Source organism: Gorilla gorilla, chromosome 6 (assembly GCF_029281585.2).
Source record: "Gorilla gorilla gorilla isolate KB3781 chromosome 6, NHGRI_mGorGor1-v2.1_pri, whole genome shotgun sequence".
Lineage (NCBI taxonomy): Eukaryota > Metazoa > Chordata > Mammalia > Primates > Hominidae > Gorilla > Gorilla gorilla.
In genome coordinates, this window is record NC_073230.2 from 14,860,491 (window position 1) to 14,883,640 (window position 23,150).

Here is a 23,150-nt window from a genome sequence, read left to right on the forward strand (position 1 = left end):
TCATCAGACAGGGCCTTGTTCATAGCAAATAGGCAAGAAATACAAGCCGGTAATAATGATGATTCAAGCCCCACTCAATTGAGAGCCTGAAGTTTTCATTCCAAATCTGATTTGGAGAATTGGCTATTAAAAAGGAAAATTTAATAATGAGATTGAAAGAGGAAAACAGCCTACTATATCCTCAGATTTTGATTTAGGAATTATTTTTTAAAAATTATCCTTTTTCTTAACTGGCTTGAAGGAATGAAAGCAACTTGGTCCAGGAGGAAAATGAAAGCGTGAACCAGTAAGTGAAAAACACAAATGGCCACAGATCCAGCCTCAGTTAATAAATGAAAATGTGCCCTGATGTGTACTACCCTACAGAGAACACTGTGGACTTTTGATTTTGGTTTATAACCCAGGTAATTGTTTACAATTTGGTTTTAAAAATAATAAAGGTATAGAGATGCTTTCAATGTCTATAACCAGGTTTGTAGATTTTGATCACCAAGATAATTTTAGCCACACCCTCGACCCCCTGCCACAATTGACTTGGCAGGTATAATCCTAAAACACCAAACTATTCAAAACTTGAAGCCTCTCATGTGGTCTCGACTCCTCCTTTTTACGAAGTGGAGTCATCGTGTGAATTTCAAAATTACAATAAGAGATAAGTCACAGACGTTAATTCAAAGAGAGTTTCTGGTGCACGCAAACACATCGTCTATGCTATGCCGTTAATTGGATAACTTATTGTTTCTATTAATTTCTGAGGTGTGTTCAACTTGAATGCAGTGATTTTACTACTACCAAGATTGGTTTTGTCTTCCTTTTTTTTTTTTTAATGCTATTGTTTATTTGCAGTCAAGAAGGAGAAAAAAACCTTTAAGTTCAAATGCCAAAGTCATAATATTAAAATATACGTGTGTTGCTCCCTTCATAATTAACACCATTGTACAGCATGGTTATAAATTTAGAAGATGAAAGAAAAATTCCTCATGTCAATACTTTTTAACCCTTCTGCAGGTACTTACAACTTAGTGTACTTCAAACCCATCTCTGACTTTTTTAATAAATGAGATTCCTTTTTCCCCCTTAAGTTAGTTAAATTTCAATGAATAAATCGTTTCTATTTGGCCTTCAAGCATGGCAATTTTCTGTGCTGTAAAAGGTTCATTCTAACCACAAATCTAGTCAAGTGGATTCTGGAAACACTTTCAAAGCAATCAGGTCACAGGCAGAAGGTTGGCAGGCTCCATGTGAGATTTCCACTACAGAATCCTGACATTCTTTCAAACATTATCTTTTCTTGTAAAGGGAAGCCAGAGGTAGCAAAGACACCTGATTCTATTAAAAGAGCCCTTGGAGTTTACAGAAACACAGTTACTGTGGCACAACTGAGACAAACCAAAAGAAATCTTCCTAAGAAATGACATTAATCTTAAGCACAGAGTCAAGAATCTTATAACGTTCCACATTATGCCCCAAATTCCTGAATCAGAGAGCTTTGGAGGGAGAAGCAATTTTCTGGCTGTGCCCATTTATGCTACACTCCGCAAGGTGAGCTGACCCACCCATCTTCACACCCCTGTTTGGTCTCAAATGCTGCTGGCATCCCAAGCAATCACCCAGGACTCCAAACCTTCCCTTATTCTCCTTCAGGAGCCTAACTGCTACTCCTCTTTTTCTCCTGAAATCAGGCTCTTTGTGCCAGCTTTGTCCCCCTCCCCTGATCCTTTCCTGCTCATCTCTCCCCAGCCTTTGAATCATGGTGCTCCTACTAAATTCCAGGTGTCCCTCATTCTCTGGCCCTGGCTTTGCTATGGACATGAATGAACTTTCCTGGTCCTACCAAAAACCCCAAGCCCCCTCCAGCTCTTTGGCCAGTTCTCAGCCTGTCTACTGACAATTTCTAAGTCATCCATGAGTAATACTGATGCTGTTTGAAATAAGTAAGAAGATTATCAATGCTCTAAGGTTCTCTTTTTAGGATAGGATAAAATAAATGATGGGCTAAACCCAGTCCTTATAAGCCCAGGTGTCTGTGCCCACAGTATCAGGAGAATGACGGGGCATTATGGAAGTTGCCATGGAAACCACCATACTTTGTTCTCTTCTGGAGGCACCAATATACTTCAGAGCAAAAAATAACTTAAAATTTCCATCCTTCCTAGAAACAGGCTAAATTATGAATGGCAATGATTGTTGACTCTTCACCAAACCTCTGGTTCCTTTTCTTCCTGGGCACACAGCATGACTACCTTTCCAAGCCCCTTTGCAATTAAGTACAGCCATGCAACTAGTTCTCACCAATAAAATGTGAGCAGAGGGGATACATGTCAACTCCTGGCCAAGAGTTTATGAAGCAGGTATACCCCTTCTACATGCTCCCTTTTTGCCTGCTGGGTGTAATTGGTAAAGAGGCCCAGCCAACAGAAGAACCATAAATGGAAGACAAGGTTTTCTAAAATTCTGTGTGGAAGAAAATCACCCACCAACCAGGAACACACACACACTGGACTGTTATGGGAGCAAAACCCTCTACTATGTTTGAACCATTATACATTTGGGTGTCTGTTTGGTATTGGAGCAATGCCTACACTAACTAATGTAACCAATATATTATGCTTAAGAGCATTAAATCACCTGAGTATTAGAATTCTAGGCCTTCTTCCTGGAAAATACAAGAGGGACTAGCGAAAGGTAAGGGAAGCAGGCGGAAATAACAATGTGAATAGCTGCAAACATTTTCCATATATATAACCATGTATTACATGCATTACACATACTATCTAATTTCAATCATTCCTCACAACAACTTTAGGAAACAGTACTGTATTATCCCATTACTCAGATATGGAAACTGAGGGAGAGATGAAATACTCAGGAAGTGGAGAAGCCATGATTCAAATCTGTTGACTCCATAGCCCACACTCTGGTTGAATATCAACTCTGTGTCCTAGACATTTTATACAATTTTTTCTTTTTAACACTGTGTAAAATAAGCCTTATTAGCCCCATTTTAAAGATTAGTAAGCTGAGATTCAACAAAGATAAATGATTTGTCTAAGGTTACAACTAGAAAAAATCGAAACCCAGATTCAGGCCAAGATCTGACTGGCTCTAAAGCCACTGAGAAATGAGTCCCTCATTCTCTTTCCCTCACACCACGGAGGTCAGAATACAGATGGGGGGAGATATCATGCACAATGTATTTCACTCTGTTTATGGGCTTCAGATGTCTCAGAGGTTGATCTGTTAGGCCTGTGACTGTGTGACCACTGCAGTCATTACTATTTGCCAGTTTTGGGGACCCCGGGGTTTCTGTTGGATAGAGGTCACCAAATTACCCAGCATGTCATTGAGGCTATTTTTTAAAACTGATAACAAACTTGTTAGGCATGGAATAGTCAGTCCCTCCTTTGCTATAGCCCAACAAGAGGAATTCTCAGCCAGGAAGTTGCCATGGAGACCACCATACTTTCTGTTCTCTTCTGGAGGCACCAATATACTTCAGAGCAACAAATGACTTAAAATTTCCATCCTCCCTAGAAACAGGCTAAATTATGAATGGCAATGATTGTTGACCCTTCACCAAACCTCTGGTTCCTTTTCTTCCTGGGCACACAGCACGAGTACCTTTCCAAGCCACTTTGCAATTAAGTACAGCCGTGCAACTAGTTCTCACCAATAAAATGTGAGCAGAGGGGATACGTGTCAAGTCCTGGCCAAGAGTTTATGAAGCAGGTATACCCCTTCTACATACTCCCTTTTTGCCTGCTGGGTGTAAGTGGTAAAGAGGCCCAGCCAACAGAAGAACCATAAATGGAAGACAAGGTTTTTTAAAATTCTGTGTGGAAGAAAATCACCCACCAACCAGGAACACACACATTGGACTGTTATGTGAGCAAAACCCTCTACTATGTTTGAACCATTATACATTTGGTTCAAATGGGTGGGTGGGTCAGTCATATTCAAGCCTACAGGAAGAGCAAAAGGCAGTGGCATAGAAGCTAATTCTCTCAATGAATAAAGCATTTATGCATAGGAAGAGTTATAGTAGAGCCAGTCTACAAATCTACCTCACAAAGTCTTTAAAGTCAAGGAGGGCTACCAGGAATTGTGTTTATATAAGGACTTCTGGGTCCTCTGAAAATAAGTACTAAGGGAATGTCAGGGCTGATCAGGACACTGGAACGAACTTAAACAAGGATGGAGATGGCGAAACTGGCATAACTCCCAATTAGAAATGAAGAATGGGGAGAAGCCATCCACATCTGTCTCCGTGCTTTTTAACCTGGGTGGTGCACCCTCTGATCACATCCCTCCTGGCCTCACAATGGCTACTTGGCATATAAAGGAATTCCTCCAGGTCCAGACCCACTCCTTCTCCCTTCTGACTTAATCTGTGGGACTTCTGATATATCTGGAGTCTATATCTGGGTTAGTGCTGGAGGCTCACAGTGGGACAAGATGGCAGCATCATATAACTTCCTGGCCTGTGACATGAACCTGAAAGTCCAAGGCCATTTTAGGATCAAACAGCCACAGTCCCATATTCATTGATCCAAACAACAGACATCTGTGGTTGGGAAAAAGCACCAAGGCTCTGAAGGAGCTGGAGTTCCTCTTCAGGGCAGAGCCAGTTGGGCCAGCAGAGGAATGGCAGGAGGCTGCCATGGTACTAAATAAAGAGGGGCGAGCCCATCGTGCTCTCAGGGTTTTCCAGGACCAGAGCTACCACAGCAGCAGCCCTGGGTGGTCCCAGAGCCCCAGGAAAGGCTGGGGAAAGAAGTTCCCAGAAGATCATACTCTTCCACATAGAGAATCAAGAGAATGGGAAGGGGCATGGAAAGAGAAGCCCTTCTACTCCCACATTCCTTCCAGTCATGTCCATTCATTCTACAAATGGTAGCCAGAGTGAGTCTCTTCCAAACTGATCAGATCATTCTTCTCTGACTTCCAGTTGCTCCTAGGATTAAGGCCAAACTCATTACTTGGCCTATAGGACCTCACAAGGGCCCTGCCTACTGCTGTAATCTAAATTCACTCCATCGTGCCATCCTCTATACTCTCCAGAACTCAAAGTTTAATTATTTTATAGCCTGTAAATTCCATGAGGACTAAGTTCACATATTTTTACTCACTACTTTATACTAGCACTTGGCTTATTTGCCTGACATAGGTGATGCTCAATCCTTATTGGTTGGTCGGCTGAATGAATGAATGACTGGCTGAAGAGCCAATATTCTAGCAACTAAGTTAGGCTGAAGCAAATCACTTGTGATTGCAGCTACGACCCTTATTTCTCCCATAAGTGGAAGGGGATAGAGAGACAGAGTACAGTTCAGGCTTCTGTGTTAAAGGTTAACAGCAACAAAGGTTTCCGTCAAAGGCTACTAAGTACACACACCAGCAAGCAGATTTCACTGATTCAAATGCTCTTTGGAAAGGGGTAGGAAACAAGTCAACAAATGAATGTAAGAAATGAAATTTTACTGTTCCTATATCCTTGAAATGACTCAGAAGAATGCCACCAATTTGGTTTTTCAGTTCCCTCCCTTTTGCAGTGATGGTATTTCTTTGGTGCAAAAGTAATTGCGGTTTTTGCCACAGTCAGGAAAATGAGATGGAAGTCCTGAGAGACGAACTTCTGCCCTGCTGCCAACTGGATGCCAGGCAATCCAATATGTCTAAAGAGGTTTTTCTGGTTGTTTTGTTTGTTTTTTGAGACAGAGTCTAACTCTGTTGCCCAGGCAGGAGTGCAGTGGTGCGATCTTGGCTCACTGCAACCTCTGCCTCCAGGATTCAAGCGATTCTCCTGCCTCAGCCTCCTGAGTAGTTGGGACTACAGACATGCACCACCATACCAAGCTAAGTTTTGTATTTTTAGTAGACACAGGGTTTCACCATGTTGCCCAGGCTGGTCTTGAACTCCTGACCTCAAGTGATCTGCCTGCCTTGGCCTCCCACAGTGCTGAGATTACAGGCATGAGCCACTGCACCCGGCCTAGAGAAGTTTCATGAGTGAGCCTTAGTCAGGGCTCACTGTTAAGCAGCATCAGGCTACAGCCCTAAATGAAGGAAAAGCTTATCTCATTTCTGATAAGATGGGATACGTGGCAGTTTTGATTTTGGTACTTTCCTATGATGGGAGGCTTCAGGACCTGGTTTCACCCAGGATGGAGTTTAGACACAGCATAACCCTGAGGGCATAAGGAGAGGCAGGAAGCCAGATAAGTTATAGTCGGTAAGGATTAATTAAACACAACCCAGGTGAGAATGAGGAAGTAGTTCCCAGATAACAAAGTGGAGAAAACCGGCTGCAGGCCTAAAGACGTGGCAGCAATAAACTAACAGCATGTGTGAACTGAGCTTATGTTGGTGACAAGACCTGTGGTTTGGCATAGGTTTATTCCCTAAGCAAACTCATGCAAAACTGTGTATACAGCACTACCACCTTTTAACCATAGAATTTAAAGATTAAGTATGAGATTGGTGTTGTTTATGAGAAAGCAGAGTGTTGCTGTATTTTCTTTCCAGGGCTTGTACAATATGGGCAACATGCCTATTTGGCCTTTGCTTGGATACTCAGCCCGAGAGATGAACAACTGTTATTTAAAAGACCTGCTGTAGAAGCTCTAGACATTGTGTGATAAAACTGGAGATTTAACACACATTCTATGAGTTCTGCTCTTGACTAAGCTTACTCTCTCTACACAGAAGTAGGCAGTTTAATTTCAACACAGGATTTTCACATTATCTTAAGCTCCTACTGTCTCCTACTGACTAAGAAGTTCTGCTATTTGAAAAGGAGTTTATTTTGAATGTTCCCACAGTTTTAGAATCAATCTCAATCATCCAGAGGTGAATAACTCAGTTTCAAAGCTTAAGCATGGTAAAAAAAATATATATATATATAAATATATGTAAAATAAAAAACCAGCTTATGACGGGGGCAGCAGTGGAATCGGAAAAAAAGAGAGTGAACCGATAAGAACAACATCATCAACATATTAGAAGCAGAAGAGGGAATTTTTTAGAATTACATAGTAACGTTTAGATGCCAAATTTGTCTACTGAGACATGAGAGACCCTGAGAGTCCCACCATGCTGGACAAGCTTGTTGCTGCTGATGCAGAAACAAAGTGACATGCAGATGGCTATGAATTCCAGTAACACAGACTCAGGGCCTAGAATAGAGGTTCTCACCTTGGCTGCTCAGGAGAATCCCTTGGAGAGCTTTGAAAACCACAGCACTCACACTCTACTCCCAGAGATTCGGATTTCGTTCCTCTGGGAAAGGGCATTAGTACTATCCAAAAGCTCCCTAGGTGATTCCACTGTGAGCTAAGATTGGGAAGCCCTGGGCTACCATGGAGGATACAGGTGAGGAAGGTAAGGGAAGGAGGGAGGGGGAGGGAAGGAGGGAGGGGGGAGGGAAGGAAGGAGGGAGTGGGGAGGGAGGGAGCGAGTGAGGGAGAGAGCGAGCAACTGAGTATAAATTCTCCATTCAATTCACAAAGAGGGGAAAGCAACAAACCATAGAACAGTTCACTTTTGCACCAAGCAATTTATATAATGTTTAGCATTTGCTAAAGTATTGTACTCATACCATTTTTACACTTCCAGATGATGTCTCTAAACACTGGATGCCATTTAACTGCTAGGCTCACAATAAATCTATTTCATAATAGCCATTTTTGTGTTATCTACAACCTCTTCTCCCAATCACTCTGGTGAAATCAGAGGTGACTCCAGCACAACCCTATTCACTTACTTTAATTCCCTGTGATCCATAGCCAGGTGGGCCAGGAGGGCCAGGCAAGCCTTTCTGCCCAGTATCACCCTGTTAGAAGATGGGGAGAATTTGAAGACAAAACATAAGAAGATCGAAGAAGAAACAACGTTAAGTATTACTACTCTCAGCTGCATTCTTACTTCAGTCTGACCAGGACTTTCATGCTGCCTATAAGCTACTTCCTATTTTACTTAGAGTGCTTCCCCAACATTTTTAAACCACAGAATTCTATGCAAACAAAATCTTAAATATAATCCAAATAAAAATTAAGCAGTAAGCAGAGCTGCTGGGCCTAAGCAGAAATGGAGGCCCAGGGCCTCATCTGCTTGGGCCCCCTTCACTGCCCTACCACCAAGCCCAAGAACACCAGGGCTGCCCTGCACCACATATGAAAACCACTGACATGTGGCTCCACATAGCCTTAAGATGTTGCTCCATTTCAATATAAGGTGTGATTTCACTGGGGTTGCAGCTAAAGATTCAGTGGATATCAATGTCCAAATTTTTAGGAAAATATGTAGATGAAGCTATAAGCAAGTGTAGCATTTCCCAGTATCTGTTCATAAACTGAGCCCATGTTTCTTTGGAAACACTTCATGGTGGAATAAGATTGGAAAATAGCATGCGCTTTCCCTTGGAGATCTCCAGTGCACACTGATCTAGTAGACTAATGGCTCTAACAAGTCCCACAATAAAGAAATTAGTGTAACGTTGCTTATCCCAGAAGTTCCTAAATTAACATTGGATGGAAGAAGCCTTCAGAAATGCTGGGTTAATATAAGTTATTGTATAAGTCAGTCTTTTACTTTCCAGTATTAAAAAAGCTTGACTTTTTCTGATTATAAGAGGAATACCTGCCCATTGCAAAAAAAAAATAAATAAACAGAAATAAAGAGAACATGAACAAGAAAAATAGACCCATCTTCCCATCACCCAGTGATAATGGCTACTAACATCTTGAGTGGATCTTCATCCATTTAAAGTGATCTAGAAGGTTCAAAAATAGCATACCGCCAAAATTGAGTTGATGGACAAAACAGAGATAAACTGAGAATCTTGGTAATTCTGGGATGCTCAGTAAAATCTTTGACTCATACAGCCTTTTCCCTCTCCTCTCTGAGAATGGGCTCTAATTCACTTCTGTGCATTTTCGGCATGAATATACCAATTCAAAATTTGAATTTGCGGTGGGTGATTCATTGACATCTATTTTCCCTGTTGAACATGCTTGCTACTTCTTTACCCTACTTTCGAACAAATCAAAGAAATTTGTTGAGCAAGTGAATGAACAATTAAAACTAGGTTTCTCAAACTCAGCACTATTAACATTTTGAGCTGAGTCACTCTTTCTGATGGGAGGCTGTCCTGGGCATTGTGGAATGGTTGGCAGCATCTCTGGACTTGATCTACTACAACCAAAAAATGCCCCCTAGACATTGCCACATGTTCTCTGAAGCCAGGGAAGGGAAACAAAGTCTCCCTCTTTGAGAAACACTGGATTAAAAGAATAAAAGGATGAATAACCACCAAACTGAAGGAGACATAGAAAGGAGGGAAACTGGGCCAAAAGAAGTTGCTCTCATCTTCTCCAGGGACAATCAATCTAGACCCTTGTACTGACACCCTGCCAGAGTAGCTGTGGCACAAAGGGCACAATGACACATTAGCAGGTGACCTGTTAAAAAAGCCACCTGAGGCACCTCTGCCAAAGTAAAGATGTGCTTCTTGACAACGGCACAGCCTCTAAGAAACCCAGAAATGTTCTGAGCACTTTGCAATTAAAAAGAGGCTGACTTGCTCATTTCTTTTGGGGGAAGTGAATGGCTTTATAAACTCGAATGCTCTATTTTACTGAACGTTCACCTGATATGAAAAATAAGACTTTTCATCAGTCACCAAGAAAAAAATAAGTCAACGCCAAGATGAACACTTATTATGAAGTTACTGTTCACTTGTTTGTCACTCATGATATCTGACCCTCACACAAAGCACTGAGCTGAGGACTCACCTTTGGCCCTTGGGTTCCTACGCCCCGAGGCCCAGAAGGACCTGGAGGGCCTCTGACCCCAGGCTCTCCCTGAAAAGACACAACAAATAACAAGTTACTAATTTTTTAAAGACTGTATGTTTTTTTCAATATATATATTTTAATATCAAAAACTTCTTGAATGTGACTAAGGTATCAATTGAACCCTCTTCTCCTAGGTCACTTTTCTATTACCACCTAGGCAATCTTCAAACCAACAGATCCAGGTCCATTTCAAATTAATCAAGTCAATTAACTTCTTGGCAACATTAAATTTTTTCAGAACTCTCTTCTCTAGAATTTGGAAAAGTAATTACGAGTATTGTGAATAGAGGATGGAAGAAGAGACAAGAATAAAAAACAACCATTAAGAAATATAATCATATCCTGAACTAGTTGCTTTTATCATTGTATGCAACAAAGATTATGCTATTTGAGTTATGATGTTTCTGCCACCTCATTAACTGGAACTGCAGGGTAAACTCTAAAAAGGATTTTCAGCTTCACTAAGGCATGACAGCTTCATAGCTGGCAACTATTACCAGAAAATTGGTGGCACCTGATGAGGGTAGATGATGCCCTGTGGCTAGACCTACTAGAGATGCTAATGATGGGAAGAAGGAGAGAAATAAAAATTGCTTCATTAGCCACCTTCTGTATTCCCAAGACTATGCCATGTATGTTCATATATGTTATTTGATATAATTTAGTACTCACAATAATCCTACATTATAATGATGTCTAGTTTATGTAACTTCTCTGAACCTCGGTAAATTCATCACATATGTAGAAAATAACATCTACATTTCATAGGGCTCAGAATTAAGTGAGACAAAGCTTGTAAGTGTTTCTATCATGATTTTTACCACAGAATAGGTACTTGGTGTATGTCAGCTCCACTCACCTATTTTATTAAAGCGGAAGCTAAGGTTTGCCCAAGTCTGCACAGCTATTAAAGTGCAGGGCTAGAAGGATGTAGAAAAACAGGAACCCTCATAATTGCTGGTGCAGCCACTTTGGAAAACAGTTTGGTGGTTTAAGGTTCAACATAAATTTGCCAAATGATACAGTAATTTCACTCCTACATATACACCCAAAGAAAATAAAAATGTATGTCCACTTAGAGACTTGCATATGAATGCCCTTAGCAGCATTATTCATAATCATCCAAAACTAGAAACAGCCTAAATGCCTAAATGCCCATCAACTGGTGAATGGACAAAATGCTGTAAATTCAGCAATAAAAAGGAATAAACTATGAATAAATGCCATAACATGAATGAACCTCAAAAACATTATTACTGATGAAAGAAGCCAGATATATGATTACATTTATAAACAATATCCAGAAAAGGTAACTCTCTAGAAACAAAAAGTAGATTAGTCACTGCCAGGGGCCAGGGATAGCAACATGGATTAACTATAAATGGTCGTGAGGGATTTTACTGGGGGGATAAAAATGACCTAAAACTGATTTATGGTGATGGCTGTATAGCTTAGTAGCAAATTTACTTAAAGAACCATTGAATTTTATACTTAAAAAGGATGAATTCTATAATGTGTAAAATATGCCTGAATAAAGTAATAAAGAAAAAAAAGAACCAGGGTCAGGCTTTGAACTATCACCCAAGACCTTTGCCTTAGGTCCTGTTTTGCCCATATCCTGTTACCAGCTAAACAGCTTCTAGCTTCCAACACTGCAAAAACCATAAATTACAAGAAATGTTGAAGTTGTTTATCCAGAAAAACAGTCCATCTTTTAATTTACTTTCTACTTATAAACTCTAAAATACTTCTAGATAACACAAGCCCTTAAAAGGACGGGCGCCATTTTAAAACTGTACTTTATTACTGACTTAATTCTTTTAATATCTACTTTCATAATTATGTATTTCTATTTTGCTTACAGACCACTTTTATTATACTGTCTCCATCTGTTCCACTTAGTACTTAGCTGCTTCTAAAGCTACGGGTGCTAATTATCTCTTTAACACCTCTCTCCTACTGACTCCCATCTTTGAGTGTCCCCAAGTTCCTGCCAGCTGAAAGGATCACTCCAACATCAAGGGCTCCAAGTAGAGAACATGAAAACCCTGTAGTACATACATTTCCATTAGCACTCCTTTCTTGAGTACCTATGAAGTACTTTCAAAGGGAGAGTGTGTAAGTTCACTGCCTGAAGTTCTCCAACTACACCTGACTGATTCATACACTTTGCTACATCTTAAAAGGACATGTCTTTTCTCTTCCAAACATTTTGACACTCTCCAACAAAACAAGGAAGCATAGTTAAGTAAATCTTACCCAAAATCATTCAGCAAAGAGGAGTATTATTTTTGATAAAACATTCAATGATTTTGGGTTTTATCAAAAATAATACTCCTCTTTGCTCAGTCACCCCAACCCACCCCAGATTTGGTGGCTTCCTCTCATTCATTTCTGTTCACCTGTGCCCTTCCAAGATGAGGTGAAAAGGTTAGGAAGGATATGGCCAGGTTGGGCAGAGTGGCTTACACCTGTAATCCCACCACTCTGACAGGCTGAGGCGGGTGGATCACAAGGTCAGGAGTTTGAGATCAGCCTGGCCAATGTAATGAAACGGTGTCTCTACTAAAAATACAAAAATTAGCCAGGCGTGGCGGCAGGCACCTGTACTCCCAGCTACTGGGGAGGCTGAGGCGGGAGAATCACTTGAACCCAGGAGGCAGAGGTTGCAGTGAACCAAAACCGCACCATTGCACTCCAGCCTGGGTGACAGAGTGAGACTCTGTCTCCAAAAAAGAAAAAAAAAAAAGGAAGGATATAGCCAGACACCATGTGCCTCCTGCTGTGATACATTAGAGAATACACCACCCTACCTATCAATATTCTGGCCTAGAAAAAACTGAACCTGGATGTAAACACATCTCTAGACCTACCAGCTTTGAGTGTCCCCAAGTTCCTGCCGGCTATTACTACCAACTTACAGTAATAGACGGAAGAGGGAGAAACACGTTACACAACACCATGAGGATATCATCAGCAAATCCGCGAGTACAAATAACACATACACTAACTGCGAGCTAAAAACAAGGGAGGAGTCTACTTTGATTAAAAGAGATTTAAGAGCTATTTCAATCAAATGCAATGTGTGGGCATGTTTGGATCCCAATCCAAACAAACCAATTGCAGCAAATGGGTAAGACAAGCTTGGAGATGTGAATGCTGGATATTTGCTATATTAAGGAATTGTTCATTTGTTTTAGGTTTGATAATAGTATTGCACTCAAGTTTTTAAAAAGAGTTCTTACATTTGAATGACAAATGCTAAAGCTTTATATGGGTGATGTCTGAGGATTGCTTCAGGATAATGTGGTGAGGGAGGAGTGAAGAATATAGCTAAAACAAGATCAACTATGTGTTGATAATTGTTAAGGAAGTGTGATATGTAAATGAGAGTTCATTTCACTAGTCTTTCCACTTTTGTGCATGCTTAATTTTCATAAATTGTTTTAATACAATTTTTAAAAATCCATAAATAATATCCAGCAAAAGTCTCTCCAGTGAACCTGAGATAGTGTTGCTGTAATAGACCCCCTTAATAATAATTCATGATTTTAAAGATATTAAAACTGGGCAAAGGGGAGGAGCACACAGGTAGATTCAACACCATTAGAATTTACATCTGTTGTGTGTATTCTTGGGATGTACCAAATGTTACATAATTTTTTTTTTAACATAGGGATATGGAGAGAAGGCAAGATTTTTTTTAACAAAGTAGTATGTTTTAAGAAAAAATTTGACACTGTAGTATTTAATTCATGATTTTTTTGTGTGAGAATGTTAGCTAAAACCTCCCCTCAACTAGTATTAATCATACTAATACCCACACATGGGAAAGCAAGCGGGAAAAGCAGTTAAAATAGGTCCATAGTTTACCTCAGGCCAGCCTTGTCAATGCTCAGTGTTGCTATTCATTCTCTCCTTCACAGTCTCCCTTATTCACTTCCCCCTAACCCTCAACCTTTGGGAGTATCTGAAGGCCAACTGCAGTAGGACAGCTGACCCTGTAGATACCTTACTGTTCTCTCTGTCCCGCAGCCTCAGCCAATGAATTTAAGATGTGTTCCATGTCATCTGTGGTCCTTCAGTGTTCACCTAAAACAAACTGTCCATCCTTATCCATGTAATTGTTGACATATAGCTATGTTTCACATATCTAAATAATCTTTTGTATCTTTCAAACTATGGGAAAATAATGACTTATAGCAATGCTTTTGTGAATCTAATAGACTTTAAATCAAGTCTTAACGTTCTGCAGATATTAGAATTGGTCTGTAACACGGCATGAGAGTTGTTCCTCAGTGTATATGTACCATACTTTGATAGATGGGAACATTAGGCATTTAATGATCTGAGAATCCACAGAAGTAGTGTCTCTCCACTATGGTGGGGTCTTTGAAAATGATCTTTTGTTGTTCCATGGGCCATGTGTCCATGTTAGGCCACCACACCTGGTAAATGTGAGCAAGAGAAATGCGGACAGGTCTTGCTTGGCCATTTGACGGCACTGGTTTTGTCATAAGGCAGCACCATAGGTACCTAAGAAGTGTGTTGACCTGTGATATTTTCAGATACACAGTTTATTGTCAGTGGATACAGCAACATTCACAAATAAAGGAATTACAACAGGTTCTCGCATAGCTGGACATAGCTTCCCATGCAACAGCTGAGGGTTGTTGGAGCCTGCAGAGGGAGCCCTTGTATTAGGAGATAATGAACAGACGTGCGAGCAAATTCTAGAGTCGCCATTGGTAACAACATCTATCACTTTCCTAAGATGACAGTCTTAGCCTTATCCCTAACCCCTGCACCCACTCTCTCAAAAGAAGAATAACGGACTGTTTAGATGGCATACCACTTCCTCTTGGCCCGCAAAAGGGATTCTAGATGGGAGATACTACTTTCATTTTCACAGGAAATGGCCAAATTCAGGACTGTCTGCAGTATTTGTGCATATGAACTTAACAAATGATTCAGTGAAGACTACCTAGACCATAACCTTGCAGAGTGGATAATTTTAACTCCTTTAAAAATACACATCATCTTATGATAGTTCTAAAACTCACACATTGAAGCTTTCCCTTTTTAAATGAAAGAAGAAAGAGGAGAGCAAACACATTCATTCATTTTCTCATTAGTAAATCTTCACTTTGGTTAATATTAAAACTATTATAATAAATAATAAATAAACATAATACTTAAGTTTATTATGCAGCAGGAACTTTTCATTCATTATCTTACCTGATCTTTTCAACATCAACTTATTCCATTTTACAGATAAGGAAACTGAGGCTACAGCAGGATACATGACTTGCCAAAAACCAGGCAGTCTGAAGCAATTCATACCCAGGTATGACTCCAGAACCCATCTCCCATTTTGATGTTGACTGGGACTAGATGCAAGACGCTAACTTTTCCATAGACTTTCTTCCAGCTGTCATTTAATGCAAAGACCTCGGCTGTTTGGCTGTGAAACTGTACAAGTCCTTTCCCTACATTGCCAGTCACACCCTCTCAAGGAGAAGAACATCCTGGATTATAAGATTCATCCTGTATTACACAGGTCCCACACGACCTGCACAAGAATCCAGCCCTCTAAGTCTTCCCTTCCCATTTTCCCTCCATTGCTAATCCTTGGTTTTGCGGTTTACTCCAATGTGTTAACTGACTTCATTCCAGATCTCCTACCTATACCAGTTCTTAATCTCTTTTCTTATCCATCCTACAATGTGTGTGATTTGGCAGCGTGATGCACAAAATGGCTACTACCACTAATTATATTTTAATTTGTTAGAATTCATAAAGATGTTTTACATACATTAGTCTATTAAGTTATCATAATAAACCTGTGAAGTAGGCATTATTATCCCAAATCACAGATAAGAATGCTAAGCCTCAGGGAGACTAAACGACTTGCTGAGGTCACACAGCTAATAAGTGGCAAGGTTTCAAGGTGGAGCAGTGACAAGGAAACAACCCATTATACCTTATGAGTTTTGTAAAAATATCAATATAATATTTGAGGAAATAATCAGCGCATTAGATTATTTTCCTCCCCCTTACTCCCCCCCACACACTAATGAGACTTTAATCATACTCTCTCCCGTTGTGACAGCTAAGTTCCTGCCACTCTTTGAGAAGAAGGTGGAAGCAAGATATACTTGTTCCAAAAGTGATTTCATGCTTTTCTACTTTGGGGACAATAAAAGCAAATTAAATTCACTGTGAAAGAATCAGCCTCTTAAGGATGTTCCAAGGAATGGTACTCTAAAGATTCTGCTAAATGATGAAACTGAGGAATGACTGGGTTTTAAAATACGGTAGAAGTCAAAGTGATGATAGCAGCTGCCTTATGTTTCTTTCTTTCTGGTTTTTAAATAAAATTAAGATATAACTACTCCAACTACCACAAACATAGGCAGAACTCTGGAATGAATTACATAATTCCACCTATGTCATGTGTTAGGACCTCTAGAATACCTCACTCGTGGTAGCCAGAATGTCAATGGAAGTTTTAGAGGCTTTTTTCTAAGTATATGCACATATTGGCAATGTGTATTGATTATTGAATGACCGTTGTCATATGACTCAGTCATTTCTCAGTGACATCCTTTAAGATGAATAGGAAGATAGTACCAACTGTCAGCATGATCATCATGGGGATGAGAAAATAATTATACAAGTGCTAGAAAACAAAGTTCTCAAATTGCTACATTTCCTCTCAAGTATTTTTTCACCTTTAAATTTCAAAGTATTTAAAGTATTTTCAATTACTTGAATCAATTTATCTCCTAAAACTTTAATATTCACCCCAAAACAGCTGTATCTCATAGTCCCTGACAATTTTAAAACTTCTTATTTTTTCCTTTTCTCAAAATCATCTCATCAAAGATAAGCAAATGATGGCCTTTTGCCAAGAACTTCATTGGAGAGGAAGAGTCTTTCTTATTTAGCTTGGTTAGAAACCTTGAAAACAGAAATATTGATACTGCCCCTTATGACAGTGAGAAGAGCAGGCTGTCTTGTACTAAAACTGAATATAATTTTCCACCGGGAGAAAGTTCCTCCAAGTCTGCATGATCAAAAATAACAATATGTTTATGGTGATGTGGGCAATGAATGTTAAGGGGATTTACCATGTGTCTCCAGGGCTGAAGGAAAAGTACGTACATACTCATAAGAAGAGAAATACAAAGCTAGGAAAACAGCAAGGAGAAATGAAAGCAATATTGAAAGTCATGAGGTGGACTAGAGTGCAGCTCAGATTCTAGAGATCAGGCATATAACTGCATTGGGGAGTAACCTTGAATAGTCACCTTTTCCTGGTCTTGGATATGACCCTTTCCGAAACCTCTGGGTCAAACTGCCTAGGGTCTAAACTTTGTATGGCTCTGGCTTTAATTAGTTCTGTTTTGGGCTGATTGTCCAGGCTGAAGCAATTTTGCAGTCATATTATAGGGAGATGGCTTTCTTCAAGTCCACTTTGGAATTACATGCCCTTAACTTCATTAAGTCTGTATCCTAGGCCAGCCCTCCTTGTTGGGCACTGTTCAAAAATGGAGTTCCTTGTCCAGTCTATGTCTGCCAATGGAATTCACACATTCCTAATGCATCTCTGTGTGAATCGGTCCTCTGTTCCACCAATGCCTGTTGGTGGAGTGTACATATGTGAGCCATTGCAGAGAACAGAGGGGCAATTCAGATGCTGGGAACATTTTTAGAATAATGATACTCAGTGGAATTCCACATAGACTTGCATTTTATGGCTATGGGTCACTTTTGTCAAATAAAGCATGTATTTTCAATACTCAAACATTTAAAGTTACTGAAAAATATTTAACTCTTTTGGGTTTGGGGTTTATGCTTCTCTTTAATGTTTATATAATTTAAGTTTTGACAATAGAAAAGCTAGGCTGAAAGGGGAAACAATCCAACTGCACACAAAACAGTGCCTAGATAGAAGACGGACAGCATAGGAGATTGAGCATCTGTGGATCAGGGTAAGTCATGCTTTCTGCTCTGATTTATTCATCCATTTAGTTTTTCATTCATTCATCCATATCCATAGCCCCTCTCACACACAAAACAAATATAGTATCAAGAATGTTTCTATTGTAAAGAGGCAAGTTGCTCAACCTTCTGGTTCTTCATTTCTTCATCTATAAAACAGGGGGACTGTTAAAAATGTCATAATATTCTGGAAATATTTACGTAATACATAATCATGACAATGATAATAGTAATTATACCTGTAATAACAACAACAATCCAACAAGTCTTTTCTGCCAACAGACTTATGCCAACAACTTGATGGTTAAGAGGTCCTAACCCCAAATCCAGGTTAGATCTCCTCTGTGCAAAGATTAGGCTAAGTTCAACCCCTCCAAGGCTTTGGAGCGCGTCATAGCTTTTTCTGTGATGATCCAGCTCCCTGAGAGGGCCTGAAAAAGCTAAGAGACGGGCATGGTAGGCTGTACCTGCCCTTAGTGAACTCAGGAGAGCCACGTCTTATATTCCTTTTCTATGAGGCCAGAAATAAACTCTTGTATCAGAGACATCAGGAAATCAGCCCTTATGCTACATGTACCTTACAAAGCTTTGGGGGTGAAAACACAGGAACAGAGTTATCTGCAGCTCCTCGAAGAGAAATGAGATGTATGGCATGTTTGCCCTCAAATCACAAGAAGTGCCCTTAATATCTAAGGCTCCAGTGAAGAAAAGCAGGCAGTGATGGGTGGGGCTTGGAGCTTGGCTTCCCCATCAACGAGCCAGGAGATTGGATCCAGGAGTGAGGACACCGGATGAGCACTTCCCACTTAGCAAGAAACCAAATTCTCAGTTCCTCTTCCCAGCATGTTTCAAAGGTGAGTTTAAAATCTATATCCCCTCTCTCCTTCAAAGTTGTAGTTTTTACAAGAATTTTACAAATATCTCAGAAGGTCTTGCCGAATTTGAATTAAATTCAAGGTAATTGTATCTAGAAGGACAATAACCACTGATGTTGTAGGGAATTTTTCCACTTGGAAAAGAGCCACGGAGAACCACAAGGGTGCTAGATGTCAGGGTCTGCTTTTTATGTTTTGAAACACAGAAGCTTTGAGTTTAATGTCTGTGTCATATGCTAAACACATGTGACCTTAACTAAACAGCACCAAAACCCACCATAAATTCATCGTCAACCTTAATGGTTTCCTCATTTCAAAACACATTTGTTTTGTAAGTTAATGCCTTAAGGCCACAATTTTAAGGCGACTACACAAAGCTTAAATGAAAAACATATCAGGATCCATATGGCTCTACTACCACACATACATATATACAGTTTCACTGTCATTTTAACTCAAAAGGGGAGAAATTTTGCACACATTTGGGTCCTGTGCTTCCGTTGCCATGGACAATTTTTGGTATTTTCAGAATTTCCCGTACTTTACCAAGCAAGAAGGGCAAAGTTAACTGGAATTATCTTCCTTTCTTTGCCAGTTTCTGTCTATGAATCTCCCTCTCTCTCTCTCTCTCTCTCACACACACACACACACACACACACACTCTCTCTCTCTCACACACACACACACACACACACTCTCTCTCTCTCTCTCTGTGCTCTCTGTGTGTGGAGGGGGTGGTGTGTGTGTATGCGTGTGTGTTTCCAGAAGTTTTCTTCAGAAAAAAAGGCCACATAGAAATTTTGAGGCCCCTGTAAAAAAGGAGAGATGATTTTTAAAGTTACTTAGAAGCTGGTATTTTCTTTTAGACTTTCCTTTATTTTCAAGTTTATGATCCAAGTTCCCTTGATTCTAAGACCAGCTCACCCTCCTAACATCTCCTTCCAGGGCTAGAGAAATTCTGAACAACACAATTTCCATGGGAAGAGACAAGAAGCAATGGAAGGAAGGAAAAGCAGGTGAGAGGGAGGCGTGCAGACAGGTAGGTCCTACCTAGTGCTCTTCTCCCCGGGCTCTGCCTGCAGCTGGAAGCAAACCACGGACTGCCGCTTCCACTCAGCCTCCCGTGTGGGCTCACTCAGACAACGGGAGTTTCACTTAAGATACATCTTCTGGCAGCATATTAGCCATTTCAAAAAAACAATAGGCAAGATGAAGTTTTGAACACTTTGTTTCTTACCTTTTTCCCCCTAAAATGTAGACGAAGGCAAATACAGGGGACTTTTGGAGGAAAATGGCATATGCAATCATTTAGTAAATGTTTTAGTCTGTATCTTAGATAATCTGACACAGTGAAATATTCATAAGAATTGGATTTTTTATGTTCTTTTTTTTTGAAATGGAGTTTCGCTCTGTCACCCAGGCTGGAGTGCAGTGGTGCGATCTCAGCTCACTGCAACCTCCGCCTCCCGGGTTCAAGCAATTCTCCTGCCTCAGCCTCCTGAGCAGCTGGGATTATAGGCGTGCACCACCACGCCCAGCTAATTTTTGTATTTTTAGTAGAGACGGGGTTTTACCATGTTAGCCAGGCTGGTCTCAAACTCCTGACCTCAGGTGATCTGCCCACCTCAGCCTCCCAAAGTGCTGGAATTACAGGCATGAGCCACCACACCTGGCTAGTTTTTTAAGTGTTCTTTATCTGTGCCTAAGTGCCTGTATTTATTATTATTGCTCAATGTAAAGCAGTAACATAATCGCATAATTTAATATAACATCATGTCTAGTTATATAAAAAATTCATAATAATCTACTCTGTGAAAATGTAAATGATCATCTGTTTCCACTGGAATACACATATTCTAGTATATATTTAACATATTTTATTTCATGTTTTATTTTATATAGAAATAAGCTTCTACTTCCCTAAATATTCAATATACAAGTTTTTACCATTGTTTCACTCACAGCATAAGATATGAGGTTTACCTATTGAATTTCTCTATTTTTTTTTTTATTTTAGGATTTTGACAGGTGCTATGCCTTAAAGAAAAAAGAATACATCAGTACCCGAATTTGGTGCAGTTTATTGATACAGCTGAGGCTTATTCAAGGATCTGATGTAGTCCTCAGTCAGACCAAGCCAGATCCTTCATCGAAGCACCTCGGGTTTGTCCTGTCTGTACAGTGTACACAGCACTTCCAGATACATCCTCATTGGACTCTCATCATTACCCCCAGAAGCAGAGATGAGGCAGCTATCAAGATTCCCTTTTAAAGATGAAATTTAGTGCCATGGGTCTCCAATCTTTTATTCCACCTGGGAGAGGGCAAAGAGGCACTTCTAAATTTTGTGGCAGGGGCAAAAACCAAGGGGAGAAGTTGGCATTAAGCACATACAACATCTTTTCTCTCTAATGACCTGGAAACATTCAAAAAACTAAGTAAGTAGATATATTTCAAAGGAAAAATTCTCCCTTTAGGGTAATATTGATCATTTATTCATTTTCCATTCATTCAACAGGTTGTAGAGCTCCTACTGAATGGTACACCTAGTTCTGGTGACATGAAGTTAGGAGGGAACAAAGCAAGAAGCCTGCCTCCAGGAAAACCTTCACTCTCACGGAATATGCAGAGAAATAAATGAGGAAGATGATCTCAGAAAGTGATACACGCTACATGGAAAACATACAGAGGGGTTGGGGTAGTAATGCTTTCTGTATGGGTGGTCGGGGAGGTGAGATTTGAGCTAAGCTTTCAATAATCAGCCATCCTGGCGAGTCCCTGATGCAGGAATGAGCTGAAGTAGGGCAGGCCATTTTGGCTGAATGTCGGCAGCCAGGGAGAAATGACAGAAGCTGCAGTCGGGGCATGAAGGATCTTCAAGGCCATGGGAAGTGTTCAAAGTCTGAGAGAGAAGCCACCAGGGTGTTTCTAGGAAGGAACGGTATATGCTCTGACTTACGGTTTTAAAAGACCACTCTTCCTGCTAAGTTATAGGAGGACAGAGGTGGAACAGAGGGAAGACCAATGAAGAGGCTATTTTTACAGCCCACGTAAGAGATGACATAGTCTGCCTGGCAGAAGCAGAAAGAAAAAAAGGAGCCAGAGTTGAGATATATTTTGGCGGTAGCATTGACAGGATTTACCAAAGGACTAGGTGTGGAGGAAGGAGAGGGAAAGGAAGGAACAAAGGATGATGCTTAATCCTTCTGGCTTGAGCATGGAAGAGCCATTTGCAGGGTTATGGTGCAAAAATCAAGGATCTTATTTTGGATTATTTTAAATTAGAGATGTTTGTGAGAAGCCCAAGAGGGGATACATGGTAGGAAATTAGATACATGAGACCAGATTTTAAGGGAGAAAAGATAGGTATTTGGAAGTCATCAGTGTGTGGACAGTGGTTAAAGCCATGGGGCTGGACGAGAGTATCTAGGGAAAGAGTATGGCTAGAGGAGAGAGGAGATCTCCGACTTGAACCCTGATCTTGGTATAAGAAGAGGAAGCAGCAAAGGAATGCGAGTTGCTATCAGAGAAGGAGGACCCAAACCATAAAGTTTGTCTACATGTTCAGATTAGTTCCCCAGGAAGTCTATAGATAGGGGCAAATAACTTTATCAATTATTTCGGACACCTCTACTCTTCTAGCTGATAAAAAATTTTATTTTTACCAAAGTCACCTACCTATAGGTGCACTCTTAGAAGCTAGTACGTTGCCTACTTTAAAGTCTTACCTTTGCTCCAGTGTCTCCCACTCCACGTAAACCCATCGGCCCAGGGGGTCCTGGTAATCCACGAGGTCCCTGAGATGACACAGTAAGGGAGGGAGTGAGCATCCTTGTAGTATGCAACACTCAAAAAGGAGGGAGGGAAGAAAAAAATGTCCCACTTACAGGCACACCAGGATAGCCATCACCTTTGAGTCCTGGAGCACCCACTGGTCCCCGAGAGCCTTGGACACCCTGGGTAAATTCCAACATCAGTGATATCATGAGACTCAACTATAAAACACCTGGTCAAACTTAAGCATAACACCAACTCAATATGCCAACGGTCAATTTCTAACCCGGGAGTTAGAAAATGACTTATTGCTAATATTTTCATTCTTAAAATTATAAATTTTTAGTGCATCATAAATCAAGAAGAAGTATAAAAAAGAAAATTTATTAAGCACAATGTGAGAAGAGTAGAAAAGAATACATAGCAAAATTTTGAGTGTGGGATAACTACAGTTTCCTATTGTTGCGTTAAATCTATTGTCTTCATTAATGGGGCCCGAATTATACAGGGAATAAATAAACCCAGATGAAAATAAAAACACATTAATTTTTCAAAAACAAGTTATGAAGGGATAGAGTTTGTGATTCATATCTTGAGACCTAGGAAAAAGTTGTAAATATTGTTTTACAGTGATGACCTT

General features: G+C 40.2%; 1 protein-coding gene across 1 annotated transcript in view; it reads right to left on the reverse strand.

The window, feature by feature from the left end:
• The window catches only part of COL28A1 (collagen type XXVIII alpha 1 chain), a 173,206-nt gene that overhangs the window by 53,701 nt on the left and 96,355 nt on the right, over nucleotides 1-23,150 (reverse strand). Inside the window, exons 24-27 of the mRNA XM_019030589.4 lie at nucleotides 22,624-22,692; nucleotides 22,465-22,533; nucleotides 9,792-9,860; nucleotides 7,763-7,831 (exon numbers count right to left, since the gene is read on the reverse strand). Of these exons, the coding sequence (XP_018886134.3) occupies nucleotides 7,763-7,831; nucleotides 9,792-9,860; nucleotides 22,465-22,533; nucleotides 22,624-22,692 (276 nt within the window). The remainder of the gene's footprint in view (nucleotides 1-7,762; nucleotides 7,832-9,791; nucleotides 9,861-22,464; nucleotides 22,534-22,623; nucleotides 22,693-23,150) is intronic.